This window comes from Sander lucioperca, chromosome 5 (assembly GCF_008315115.2).
Source record: "Sander lucioperca isolate FBNREF2018 chromosome 5, SLUC_FBN_1.2, whole genome shotgun sequence".
Lineage (NCBI taxonomy): Eukaryota > Metazoa > Chordata > Actinopteri > Perciformes > Percidae > Sander > Sander lucioperca.
Genome location: NC_050177.1, coordinates 2,629,984 through 2,643,174, shown reverse-complemented (window position 1 = coordinate 2,643,174; position 13,191 = coordinate 2,629,984). Strand labels below are relative to the sequence as shown.

The window sequence follows — 13,191 nt, the reverse complement described above, 5'->3', positions numbered from 1 at the left end:
ACTAGTATTGTAAGGATGCAGCCAAGAGACTTTTCAGACTGTAGGGGTTAGCAAAATCGGTTATTGGCGGAAAGCTTGCCATAGCATTTATCAGTGTCTCGGCCAGTCTTAGTCTCAGCAGGACACATTGAAGAATGTTGCAGCTGCACATTTGGTGATATCATTGCATTGCGATAAAGGGAAAGTGATGAATAATGAACTCATCTCTCCATGCAGCAAATTGTATTTAGCAGTTCAACAAAATAACCACTTGGTCTAATAATTTTAAGCAATTTCATCACCTATGAATGTACATGTTTTGGGTGCACTGGGTTTAGAGATATTAAGCAGCCCAAACTGTTGATTTGTGTAATATCATTTTAACACAACAGTCTTTTTCTCGAGTACAGGACGTTAAACCGTACACGTTAAACCATTTTGCGTTTTATTATTTTACCATTTCAATTCAATTCAATTCAATTTTATTTATAGTATCAAATCATAACAAGAGTTATCTCGAGACACTTTACAGATAGTCAGTCTAGACCACACTCTGTAATTACAAAGCCCCAACAATTACAGTAATTCCCTCAAGAGCAAGCATTAGCAGTAGCTATTGCGACAGTGGTGAGGAAAAACTCCCTTTCAGGAAAAAACCTCGGCAGACCCAGGCTCTTGGTAGGCGGTGTCTGACGGTGCAGGTTGGGGGTGTGATGAACAGTGGCAATAATAGTCACAAAGATAATGGAACAGTGACTACAATGGTAGTCGTAGTAGTTCATGTCATAGTAGGGCACAGCAGGGCATTATGGGGTGTAATGTGGCACAGCAGAGCATGGGTGGACGCAGTGGACGCGGCAGGACGCAGCTGGACACTGCAGGGAATCGCAGAGCGTAGCAGGGTATAGCAGGTCCATAGCGACAGCTGTACCCGAGACCCCGGTTCTTGGTGCCACCCTAATCCAAGGCGAGTAAACTCCCCAGAGCTAGGTTAGTAACAAGCATTTCTGGGAGAAGGATGCACACAAAGGAACCAAATGAAAAGAGAAATGAGAGAGCAGCTCATTGTGTCAGAGGAAGGAAGGAACTTCCCCAGCAGTCTAGAATTATAATAGCATAACTAAGAGAGGCAGGCTAAATAGAGGAGCCGGATCAGGCTAGAACTCTCCCCTGCCGGATCAGGCTGTATCTACTCTCACTATTTTATTGATTATATGATAGGTAGATCTGATGACTATGAGGAGAAGCAGAGAGAAGCAGGGGTGCTGTGTCTGCAGCTATACACCCTGCCCCGCCGGTCTAGGCGTACGCTGCAACTCCTCACTCCTTAACTATAAGCTTTATCAAAGAGGAGGGTTTTCAGTTTATTCTTAAATGTGGTGACGGGGTCTGCCCCCCCAAACCCAGATTGGGAGCTGGTTCCACAGGAGAGGAGCCTGGTAGCTGAAGGCTCTGGCTCCCATTCTACTTTTAGAGACTCTAGGAACCACTAATAGCTCTGAGTTCTGGGAGCGCAGTGCTCTAATGGGACAATAAGGTACTAAGAGCTCTTCTAGATATGATGGTGCTTGACCATTTAGAGCTTTGTAGGTCAGGAGAAGGATTTTAAATTCAATCCTGGATTTTACAGGAAGCCAATGCAGAGAAGCTAGTACAGGAGAAATATGATCTCTTTTCTTAGTTCTTGTCAGAACACGCGCTGCAGCATTCTGGATCAGCTGGAGAGTCTTAAGGGACTTATTTGAGCAACCTGATAGTAAGGAATTACAGTAGTCCAGCCTAGAAGTAACGAATGCATGGACTAGTTTTTCAGCATCGTTTTGAGACAGGATGTTCCTAATTTTGGCAATGTTACGAAGATGGAAAAAGGCTGTTCTTGAGGTTTGTTTTACGTGGGCGTTAAAGGATAAATCCTGATCAAAAATAACTCCTAGATTTCTGACAGTAGTGCTGGAGGCCAGGGCAATACCATCTAAGGTAGCTATATCTTTAGATAATGAAGTCCGGTGGTGCTTGGGTCCCAGCACTATAACTTCAGTTTTGTTTGAGTTTAACATCAGAAAATTGTGGGTCATCCAGGATTTTATATCTTTAATGCATGCTTGAAGTTTAGCTAACTGACCGCTTTCGTCTGGCCTAATTGACAGATATAATTGGGTGTCGTCTGCGTAGCAGTGAAAGTTAATTGAGTGTTTCCTAATAATATTGCCTAAAAGAAGCATATATAAGGAGAATAGAATTGGTCCAAGCACCGAGCCTTGAGGAACGCCATGGCTAACTTTAGCGTACTTGGAGGGTTTATCGTTAATATTAACAAATTGGCATCGCTCAGAGAAATAGGACTTAAACCAGCTTAGTGCGATTCCTTTAATGCCAACTAAATGTTCCAGTCTCTGTAACTGGATGGTATGGTCAATAGTGTCTAATGCAGCACTAAGATCTAATAAGACAAGTATGGAGACAAGTCCTTTGTCAGCAGCAGTTAGAAGGTCGTTAGTAATTTTCACCAGTGACAGAACACAATTGATTAGCGACTACCTTCTCAAGGATCTTGGAGAGAAAGGGGAGGTTAGATATAGGTCTATAGTTGGCTAAGACCTCAGGATCGAGGGTGGGTTTTTTCAGAATAGGTTTATTACCATAATCTACATGTTTAGCCATGGAAAGTGTGTGTGTGTGTGTGTGTGTGTGTGATGTAGAAGCACAATATGCCATTACTGTTCATTATATTTAATTGCTTCCCCGATATGATAAAAAAACATGGCTGCCGTGTCAGTTTAATGAGAGCGAAGGCCTCTCAAAATGAGTTATTGATATTTCGTCATTTTATTTCTTGAATTGATGTATTATACTGTTGTATTGTGCTGCAGTAGCAGTTCTTATTTAGCTTGTTTCCGTTTACTCCCAGACTGTAATCGATGTTTTAGGACCAGATATCCACGCAAGGAGTATTGGTAAAATCCATTTGGTCCAGTTTGACACTAAAGGGGTGTTTGGTTGGATTCCCACACAGATAGAGCTCATCAATCAGTTTATGTCAGGTGACTAAACTTAACTTGTCATATTGATTCTTTCTGTATCCAGTATAATTTTAAAGTAAAAAAGATGAACATTCAACTTGATTGTATAAACCCTGAGCACCGAGCTATCTCTACTCAGAACCGATAGAGCTCCTAAATACAAGACCCAGAAAGAGGAGAGACACAGAAGATGATGATGATGCTTTCGACCTAGCTGTCCTTCCTCGTATCCCCAACCCCATCGCCTGTCTGTCCTCGGGTGACATGCTCATTTTCCATCTTACCATCAACCACACTGGTACCACATATTTTGTTTACTTTCATGTTGTTTTTTTATCATGACAGTGTGATTTCTTTTTGTTTTAAACACAGTAATCTTGTTTTAACTTTCTTTATATCCCTAAGACCGCCATCTCAGCCACTTCCCAGTGTATCAGAAGGACCACCTGTTTAACAGTAACCCCAGTTGGGATTTTGGTGCCTTTAGACATCTGCAGATACTCATGGAGCAGACAAACTTTAACTCTACAAGGTAGTGTTGAGTCCATACTGCAGGTAGAGCCTCAAGTATTGATTATTTGAAATCACATTTTGTGACGTGCCCTATACATCACAAACTTCTCTCTGTTCCTCTCCTTTTCTCAGGTTTGCCCATGTGTTTACAGAAACAGGGAAGTATGTGTTTGTTGACAGTGCTGTCCCAGAGTGGAGTATGGTGGTGGTGGTCAGTGAGGAGGAGACAGAGTGTGACCCTCGGGCCTCCGTCTTCCAGCCCATGACCCCGGCACAGCTGGTCAAGTACGGGATTGTCAAGCAGCACAGACTCAACCTTCTACCTGACTGGGGAGTGATAGCAGGTGTACATCCTTACTGTTTACAATTAGTGTCTACTCAACATTTTATCATGCAGGTGCATGGCTGTGCTTGCTATTTTATCATGACACAATGCTAACTGTGTGTAGGGATCCTGAGTCTGCTGCTGGTTGTAGTTGTGGTTTTGACCACCACAGTGCTAGTTCTGCGACCTGGCAATGCAAAACTTGCCTCCCAGTGGAGGACTAAGCCAAAGTGGCGCAGCCTTGGGGAGCCCTTCTATCCAGTGGATTGTGTTTGCAGTGGAGACAGGTCTGTTGGCTAGACATCAAAACTGATAGTGTGATTTATCAACGTGTCAGGACACTGATGTTGGGAGTCCTAGCAGCACATATTAATGTACCCTTGATAACATATGCTAAAAGTCACTCTTCTTTCTGTCTCATTGTTCTTGTCAACCTTTCTGTAAACTGTGTAAAGTGACATAAGACATATATGTGTGGCTTTGTTTTTGTGTTTCAGCATAGTTGTCCCAAGCCTAGGTGGCTTCCTAGGCAGTAGGGGTGTAGGAGAAGGAGCAGAAGCTGAGGAGCCCGCTGTTTCAAAAGGAGGTAAGGTCACTGTTTATTACACTGTGCTGTAGATCGAACCCCTTTTTAAAATGTATTAGTAGTAGTAATGTCAGGAAGTCATGGTGTTACCAGTGGGTGTGGTGGAGTGCACAGTGAGTTTTGCATTATGATAAGATAAGATAAAACTTTATTTATCCAGAGGGAAATTGCTGTGCAGCAAATGCAATACAAAGTGGGAAGACTGCAAATATAAAAGTCGAAGATAACAATAATAACCACTAGCAGGGCACTCCGCCAAGGCATGCCCTATGTCACAATGTTAATGAAGTATGAATTTTCCCAGTCAGGAACAATTTTTTTGATTATTCTGACACCACATGAATGCAGCACAAACGCCCTATCTCGCAGAGTTAACAAAAGTAAAAAAAATAATTTGTGTATCTGCCCTATGGTTCAGATCTGCTCCAAAATTAATGGGTTGTTCCTTGACATGAAGAATAGTGGAAATTATATTAACAGGAAAGAGGCAGTAATAATAATATGCAGGCTAATAATAATAATAATCGTAGCAGCAGTGGGCGTCGAGCAGGAATGCAGCCGTAACCACGATTCAGGTGTTACCACACTGCAAGGAAATCTGCGACGCGGGAAGCACAAGGATTTTGGGGAAGAAGCTAAGTTAGTAACATTGGGACATTAATGCACACATATGGAGAGAGAGAGAGAGAGAGAGGAGGAGAGAGGAGCTCAGTGTGTCATAGGAAGTTCCTTGGCAGTCTAAACCTATAGCATAACTAAGAGCCGGTCCAAGGCAAACCTGAGCCAGCCCTAACTATAACCTTTATCAAAGAGGACCAAGCTAACATTTGCCAAGTAGCACTAAACACAAAGTACATTTGAGGCTGATAGAAATACAATTAGTTTTGCAGGTGTTTAGTCACAAATGTAAGTACTGGACAAATTGAAATCTTGATTTGATGATGGCGCTCAATGAAAAGTTAGTCAGATTCAAGCTCTGAGCTCCATGAATGTCTCTACCAAAGATCATGGCAATCCATCAAATAGATGTTGAAATATTTCAGTCTGGAGCAAAGTGGTGGACCTACTGAACGACCGACAACCCAATATATAATAGCCATCCATTGTGCCATGCCTCTAGCATGGCTAAAAGAGTTTACAGTATATGGGATTGACCCATCAGTTTTTATGTTTAATGTACCACTTCAATAACTGGTCATAAATCAATCATTGAAAATGTTTCCAGAAAAGTTTCACTTAAAAACACTTTGGCAACTGTTCTTCAATATATTTGACATCATGTTTTTTCTAGTCTGATAATGTTTGAAATGACCTGAAGGTAGAGTTGGCTTTAATGTTTCTCACTTAGTGCTTATTGCATTATTCATGCAGCTTGATAGGGCGTTTAAATGGCCATTGGCCTAGTCATTATGAAACCATCACGCATGACCAGGTAGCATTTCACAGCCTATTCACCATTTGATTGATGATAAAGAAAATAATGACTAATATCACACCCTAATGACTTGTGCTGTTATCTCTGGCTCTCTAGTTAGCCTCTGCAATTTTAATTTAAGTACTTATCATCCATTGCATGCTCCATCCGGATTGTCTAAAAAGCTTGAGAGACTCGACTGAATTGTTACAATAATAATAATAATACATTTTATTTATATAGCGCTTTATATGGTACTCAAAGACACTTTACAGTAAAACCATTACATATAGATTATTAGTTATGGAGCCCAGTTAAGGAAGTCTTTGATTTCAAGGTGCAGTCAGTCATCAGGGGAGTACCCTTCTTTAGGATGGCGTGATGAGACGTTTGCCCTTTATTTTCAGCCCATTTCTTTTTGTCTTTTTTTTTTTTTAAGATTATTTTTTGGGCTTTTCCGCCTTTAATTTTTGACAGGACAGCTAGGTGAGAAAGGGGAGAGAGAGGGGGAAGACATGCAGGAGATTGTCACAGGTCGGATTCAAACCCTGGACCTCTACATCGAGGCATAAACCTCTCTGTGCGCCTGCTGCCACTGACCCAACCCGGCCACGTTTTCAGCCCATTTCTAACTGACATATTATTGACATTTACTGTTCCCATTTAGGAAGTGTGTCAGGGCGCTGTGATTTGGAGGAGTTAAATGTGAAGACTCTGTACGACAAACTAGAGGATCAGAACCTGCACATAGCCTCACAACTGGCCCGACACCGCAAAGACACACAGGAGTTTTATAGAAACATTTGCCAACAGACTGAAACACTCAAGGTGAGTTTTTTTTATAGTGAAGTGAAGGCATAAAACAAATATTTCAAGAAAGAATTGGACATCAGATTTGTAATGTTCAAGACTTGTGGTCTTCTCAAGTGCCACAACAAAACTGTGTAAAATTGTGTATTTTCTTTTTTTTAGAATGTCTTCGACAATATGGATCATAAAAAACTAAGCCTTCTTAAGGAGCTGCTGGTTCATAATGCAATGAGGGATAAACCATCTAACAGCAGTGTAGGAGAGAGAGATACACAAGGTAAAACTGGATTATGATGATGATGATAATGATAAATCATAAAACCAAGATGATTAAAGGAATAGTTTGTCCTTTAGGGAAGTATGCTTATTTGCTTTCTTGTCAAGATATGGATGAGAAGATTAATACCCTTTTCTCTGTATGATAATTATACTGTAAAGTTACAGCCTGTTAGCTTAGCATAAAGAACCATACACATTATATGTTGAGTGATATTTAGAGGTGCTGGTAGGTGGACTCTGTTACCCTCATACAAAGCCAGGCTCGCTGTTTCCGCCTGTTTTCAAGACAACTGGCTTCTGGCAAATAAAGCGAATAAGCATTTGCCAATATGTGAGACTATTCCTTTATTGCCCAAAGACTCATATCTAGCTATTTTACTCTTTGAGTCACCCATTGTTGTGATTTGACAGGTTGAATACTGTGTCACATCCTTCATTATATGTTTTTCTTTAAAACAAAATTTGTGTGGGACTGAATATCCCCATCATCCCAGCCGAGGCCTCCATCGCATTACTGGGAGCTGTTCTCAGGTCAGTGGAAGCTCTCTTATGTAGGCTGACAGGAGAAGCTTGGCAGAACCAGGATTTGCCTGGTCCCCCATACTGTCATACTAGTCCTCATGATGCCAGGGAATGTGAGCCGCAAGCTGGATACACACAGCCCGGTGACACCAACATGTGTTATACACAGGTACTGTAGTTGCATTTGTTTTGTTTGTAGCATATCTTACAATAGAATAATTAAGTGAAGAATGATCTGGTCCTTCAAATTATGTCCACAGTTTTCATTTATGAATATGACCAAAGCAGAGCCAGGTAAGGAACAAATCTAAACAAAGGTGTGTTGAATTTCCAAGAGCGTGAGGATGTTGTGTCACCCCAGTGAGATGATTCTGTCTTCCCCAGTCCATCTACAGAGCACAGCTCCTTGTCTAAGTGACCACGACCTGTCCAAGCTGGTCAGCATATCTCCTTTATTCAAGACCCTGCAGGAGATCCAACAGTCTTTACAGACCCTTACCACAGCTGAGTCTAATCAGCATCTCCACAGTGGTAAACATGATTTAACTAGATTATGGGGCCAACAAATAAACAACAAATTATGGTAAATATGAAGCCTAAAAGGCAGTGTTTTCCATCTGTTTTAGCAACCACAGAGCTTTTTGTCCAGGAGAACCATGATGGGCAACTTATCCCGACTGCGTTGGACAACCTCTCACCTCAACACTCGGCCGTATTCCTGTTTGGTTGCCAGGTGATGCAGTTGCTTGCAAACTGCCCCCTGTTCCCATCTGTGCTTCTGCTACTGGCCAAGTCAATCCCTGTTTCTTCATCTTCCTCCAATGAGGCTCTGCTGGTTCATTGCTCAAGGGACTTTTATTTTGATGCAATCAATCAAATCCTTTATTTGTCAGAGGCAAAGCTTCAGCACGTGGGACATTTCATCGCTACAATTCTGCAGTCCATGGCCTACATAGCATCAGGTAATCACACAGATAGTTATGGAAGAGCATACTGAGACCCAATCTTGTGTCATTGCTTGGCAAAAGTCATGTAATGTCTTTTTCTTTTTCTTTTTCTTTATTAATCTAGGATCCAGACCCCAGAGCTTTGTGCAAGCTCTCCATGAGGCCATTTCAGCTTTAAGCCTTCAGCATTTCAATTTTTCTTTCAAATGGAAACCAGCAGAGGTGAGTAAGTGCTGTGTAAGCATCACACATCACCCTCATACTGCACAAGTAGGGGCAGCTAACTTTTTATCATTTCTTTTTATAGACAAAATGTGATGCTTCAGAGGGGCGGCACGGTGCGTTAGTTGAGGAATTTCTCAACATTAGAGTTCCCACTGAAGCACAGTTCACTGAGCACCTATTAGCTTGCAGGTTGGTGGGAAGAGCAGCAGAGTATGGTATGCCCTTTGAACAAAATAATGTAATTAAATACTTTTCTGCCTCTTTTCCGATTTAGACTTCAGAAATATAAATATTTCAAGTTAGAACAACTCATCACGAACCTCAAACAGAGTTCAACTGAGGGGACGGACACAGGTAAGACAATTGTTGTTGTGGACTCTGATGAAGATGTAACTCTACATCGAAACGTTAGTCACTGTTTTGCACCTTAAGTAATAAAAGTATCAAGTAAGAAGACATCTGTGTTGCACCGGCTATTTTTTGTCACTTTAAGACAATTGTTAATTTATAAAAAGATAGAAAGTGAAGTTATACAGTATGCAAATCAATGACAACAATTGTTCTGACAAAACTATTCAAGGGATGGACAAAATATTGTAACACACCACATATCTTAAAAGAGCACTTGACAGAATCGTAACCCTATAATTTGACACTATGCATCTGTCAATGCAAAGTAAATATGGCAATGGGAACAGACATGCATCAACAAAATCGAGATGATTGAAAATCATAATGTATCACCGCTTAGAAGCTGGATAGTTGCTAAATTAGTTAATTAAAAAGCTTATTACCTTTTATGGCATTCATAGTTAAAGGACAAATCCGGCGCAAAATGAACCTAGAGGTTAACAACACATGTGTACCTTGTCGATTGTTGTCTGGGATATGTTTTCATGAAAATCGAATGTGACCAGTTTTATCGCAAACTGCTAATTACCTTATAACGCTAGTCGTCGGGGCAAGGGTAAAGTAAAAAGAAATCGCTGTTTCTATACCACTAACAAGGCTCAAAATAGCACCACACTTCCACGGTAGCATAATGAGGGTCCCTACATGTAAACCGAACCATTGAGAACTTGTGTACAGACAGTTTATTAAAAAGATAGTTTATAAAGACAGTACCGTTTACGTATACAGGCGGGCACCATCTTGGGAAAACAGTCACGACCAGACGAACGCCGTGCAACCAGTAACCAGTAACATAGCTCAATCATGGCGTTTGTCGTTCGACTGGTCGTGACTGTTTTCCCAAGATGGTGCTATTTTGAGCCTTGTTAGTGGTATAGAAATAGCGATTTATTTTTCCTTTACTCTTGCCCCAACGACCAGCGTAATAAGGTAATTAGTGGTTTGCGATAAAACTGCTCATATTTGATTAGCATGAAATCATATCCCAGAGAACGGTCGAGTCGGTACACATATATAATTAACCCCTAGGTTCATTTTGCGCCGGATTTGACTTTTAAGTCAAAAAACTGGTGTAAGAAGCCCAAACTATTGACCCTTGATCAATGGAAAACCTATCAAGGTTTAGCAGTCCAATTATTTTTTGTATGTGGAGATGGGTTTAATGCTTTTAAACTACTATTTTCTGCCCTGAAGCCATTGATCCATAACTGCATTGGCAGGCTATCTTGTGAAACCCATGAAGTTCCCTTCTCCCCAGTCACAAGATCTTAACATAATTAAACTATTATAGCTTTTGTTCCAGAATGGTCCAATATCCTAGCACACAGTTGATGAGTTTCATGACAGCATACCAATGAAACCACTGAAGCTATTCTAAAGACAATAGATAGTTGTGCTTCTGCTAGATACACAATTAGGAGTTTCAATTATTGTTTTTTTCGATCAATAACAATACTATTGAACACTTGCCAAATATCAATGTTTAAATTCTGAAAAATCAAAAGCCTTGTTTAATTCCTACAGGTTTATCACCAAAAGCGACACCAATGCAGGTATCACTTAGTTACAAATCATATCTTAGTTTCAGAGAATAGTCACTGTCCTTCTCCAAGCACTGCACCTTACTTCACCATTTCCTCTGTCACAGATGTCCTGCATGGAGGAAGAAATTGACCGCATGAATGAGTCTTTCTTGCAGCTGAGCGTGCAGCTACAGAAGAGAGCTCAAATGAGCACATGGCTGAAGGAGAGAGAGAACAGTGCTGGCAACCATTCTGCGGTAATTAGTTGGAATATTACACATCTCATATGTAATTGCATAATCCAAGGAATTATTCTGTGTGGTAATTTAATTGCATTGTGAAGGGCTAAGAAATGATCTCTTAGTCTTTTTATTTCCTACATATTTCAATTTTTTTAGTTTCTTTCTCAGTACTCATTTTTATTTAGATAAATGACATATTACATTGATACATTTAGTTGATTCAGTCATTCAAACATCATGCTGATATTCATTTGCTCCTATTCAGCCCTGACTAAAGAGGAAAATGTGTGAATCAGTATGCTTGAATACGCTGTGTGCATGCATTTGCACCATTGCATGAGACCATGTGTATTTTTACCACACGTAATCTAAAATACATTATCTGTGATATACTGTATTCTTATGCAGAGGGCAACACCAACAAGCATGCCAAGCCTGAGTCGTAATGGAACAATCCTGCTGGAACTGAAGAGACGCTATGTATCACAGCGCCTCAATGAGCTCCAAATCACATTAAGCCAGATCAGACAGAGCCAGCAGCATGACAGCAAGTCACGAGATGGGACGAGAAGCAGTACACAAACAGACAGCAGCACCACTCAGCAGGGGCAGGGGGAGCATTATCCTGGCGTCGATGGCTGCAGTCCCGCTGACGGCCAGTGGCAGGACAGTATTCCAGCTAGCGAGAGTGTCAGCCAACAAAAAGTAAAGAGCAAAGGTCTTGGTAGCTATAAACTGGAGAGTCATATTTCTGACCAGCAGGCGAATTACACTGTCCAGAGCAACAACACTGACACATTACTGGACTGCCAGATGCTGGAGAGCCAAGATTGGCTGCATCTTAATGTCCAAGGAAAGCAGGAGCTGAACAGTCAGGTCACAATAGACAATACAACTGGACACACAGATGTGAATGTAGATCAATGCTGAGAAATGTGTTTTTTTTATGTGTTATGTGTTCTCTCGTTATTTCTCCTGCCTGTTTGTGCTTCTTCATATTCATCCTAAAATGGCTCAGTTATCTATGCACAGTATAATATTCTGTCTTCTTTGTTGAGGAACGATCAAAGTGACCTCTGTCTTAATTTGCGCCAGCTGTGAAACAATTCAGCTGTTTGTTTTTTTAAATAATCTGTGATCCTGAACAGAATTAATTTCTGGCAACAGGTAGCAGTGTGACACAATCTGTCATCTTGTCCAAATAGTTTCTCAGGCAGGAGTTAACACCAGCCTTTCAGACAGGCTCTGTTCATTAACATATTCTAATTAAGATAAGAAACATCAGCTGAATGAACACAAGGTGACACTTGTGCTCCTGTGTTGGTTCATTACCACAACAACTTATCTGTGTTGTAGAGGTGACGACCCACATGTCCTCATGAATATTTAATATTAAACTCCAAAATTCTTCCCCCTTTTCTCTGTTTAGCAAACATGCAGGTCCTCTAACCTTTCTTCTCAAAGCCCTTTTCATTGTGGTGAGCTTTCTCTAACCAAGTGAAACTAAAAGTAGCTACTACTATTTCTACCTTGAAATCTTGTAAGAAAAGTATATGCTCTCTCTATCTGTACGACTGCTGCCTTCCTCTGGTTCAATGGTTTATCTGACACACAGGGTTCTAGGTCTTATAATAGAAAGTGAGTATTCCTATAGGGGGCTGTGAGCCAAATCAGAAGGTCAGATGGAACAAGTCTTCACTTGCTATCAGTGTTAGCTTAGAGCGCTGTGCCAAGTCCCCCAGGTTGAAGCTGGCATTGCCCTGTAGCTTTGTGTGTGTGTTTGTGAGGGGTGTGGTTCAGTGGCTCCCTGAGATGATATGCCTTATCAATTAGATTAGCTGCTATGTGCCACTGATTTGGCCTGTGTGTGTCTGCCTCACGGTGGGACATAGCATCATAGAACTCCATGCTGAGCTGCTCTGGAGCCGTGTGTGAGTGTGTACATCTTTGTGTGGTGATATGCAGTGGTACAACATTATATTTGCTCTAGTTGTTTAGATCAACACAAGGGTTATTTTTAGGAAGACTGTATTTGTGTGATGTTTGTGTGATTTATTTGTGTATATGTGTTTATATAATATATATAATTATAAAATATATTAATTAAATACAAAATATACCACAAAAAGTATGCCACTGTTGAGAAATTAAAAAAAACTAAGTAAATGCTTAAGTGTGCTGGATGTACAGATACAGATGGATCGAGAATGAATATGATACATGTTTAGAGAGATGAGTAAACTGACAAATTGCAGTGGGTTTTTCTAGCAAGCACATTAGATTTACTTCTCAATTTCCAACATGCATGTTTCATCCATGGCTGTCTGCTGTAATCATGTTATAATCTTGAAATCCTTCCAAATCCCTAGAAATCTGCTCTCATTCTCGAGGGGCC

The 13,191-nt window shown here is 40.8% G+C and overlaps 1 protein-coding gene across 1 annotated transcript in view; it reads left to right on the top strand.

Annotated features, from left to right (window-relative positions):
• Nucleotides 1-12,225, top strand: part of LOC116048011 (zonadhesin-like) — a 31,375-nt gene extending 19,150 nt beyond the window's left edge. The window contains exons 40-57 of the mRNA XM_036001231.1: nt 2,888-3,020; nt 3,139-3,297; nt 3,405-3,531; nt 3,645-3,856; nt 3,962-4,124; nt 4,335-4,423; nt 6,505-6,665; nt 6,810-6,924; nt 7,421-7,617; nt 7,709-7,742; nt 7,833-7,979; nt 8,075-8,410; nt 8,520-8,617; nt 8,703-8,809; nt 8,895-8,974; nt 10,556-10,584; nt 10,680-10,811; nt 11,205-12,225. Coding sequence (XP_035857124.1) covers nt 2,888-3,020; nt 3,139-3,297; nt 3,405-3,531; nt 3,645-3,856; nt 3,962-4,124; nt 4,335-4,423; nt 6,505-6,665; nt 6,810-6,924; nt 7,421-7,617; nt 7,709-7,742; nt 7,833-7,979; nt 8,075-8,410; nt 8,520-8,617; nt 8,703-8,809; nt 8,895-8,974; nt 10,556-10,584; nt 10,680-10,811; nt 11,205-11,726 — 2,841 coding nt within the window. The 3' untranslated portion in view covers nt 11,727-12,225. The remainder of the gene's footprint in view (nt 1-2,887; nt 3,021-3,138; nt 3,298-3,404; nt 3,532-3,644; nt 3,857-3,961; nt 4,125-4,334; nt 4,424-6,504; nt 6,666-6,809; nt 6,925-7,420; nt 7,618-7,708; nt 7,743-7,832; nt 7,980-8,074; nt 8,411-8,519; nt 8,618-8,702; nt 8,810-8,894; nt 8,975-10,555; nt 10,585-10,679; nt 10,812-11,204) is intronic.
• Nucleotides 12,226-13,191: the final 966 nt, after the last annotated feature.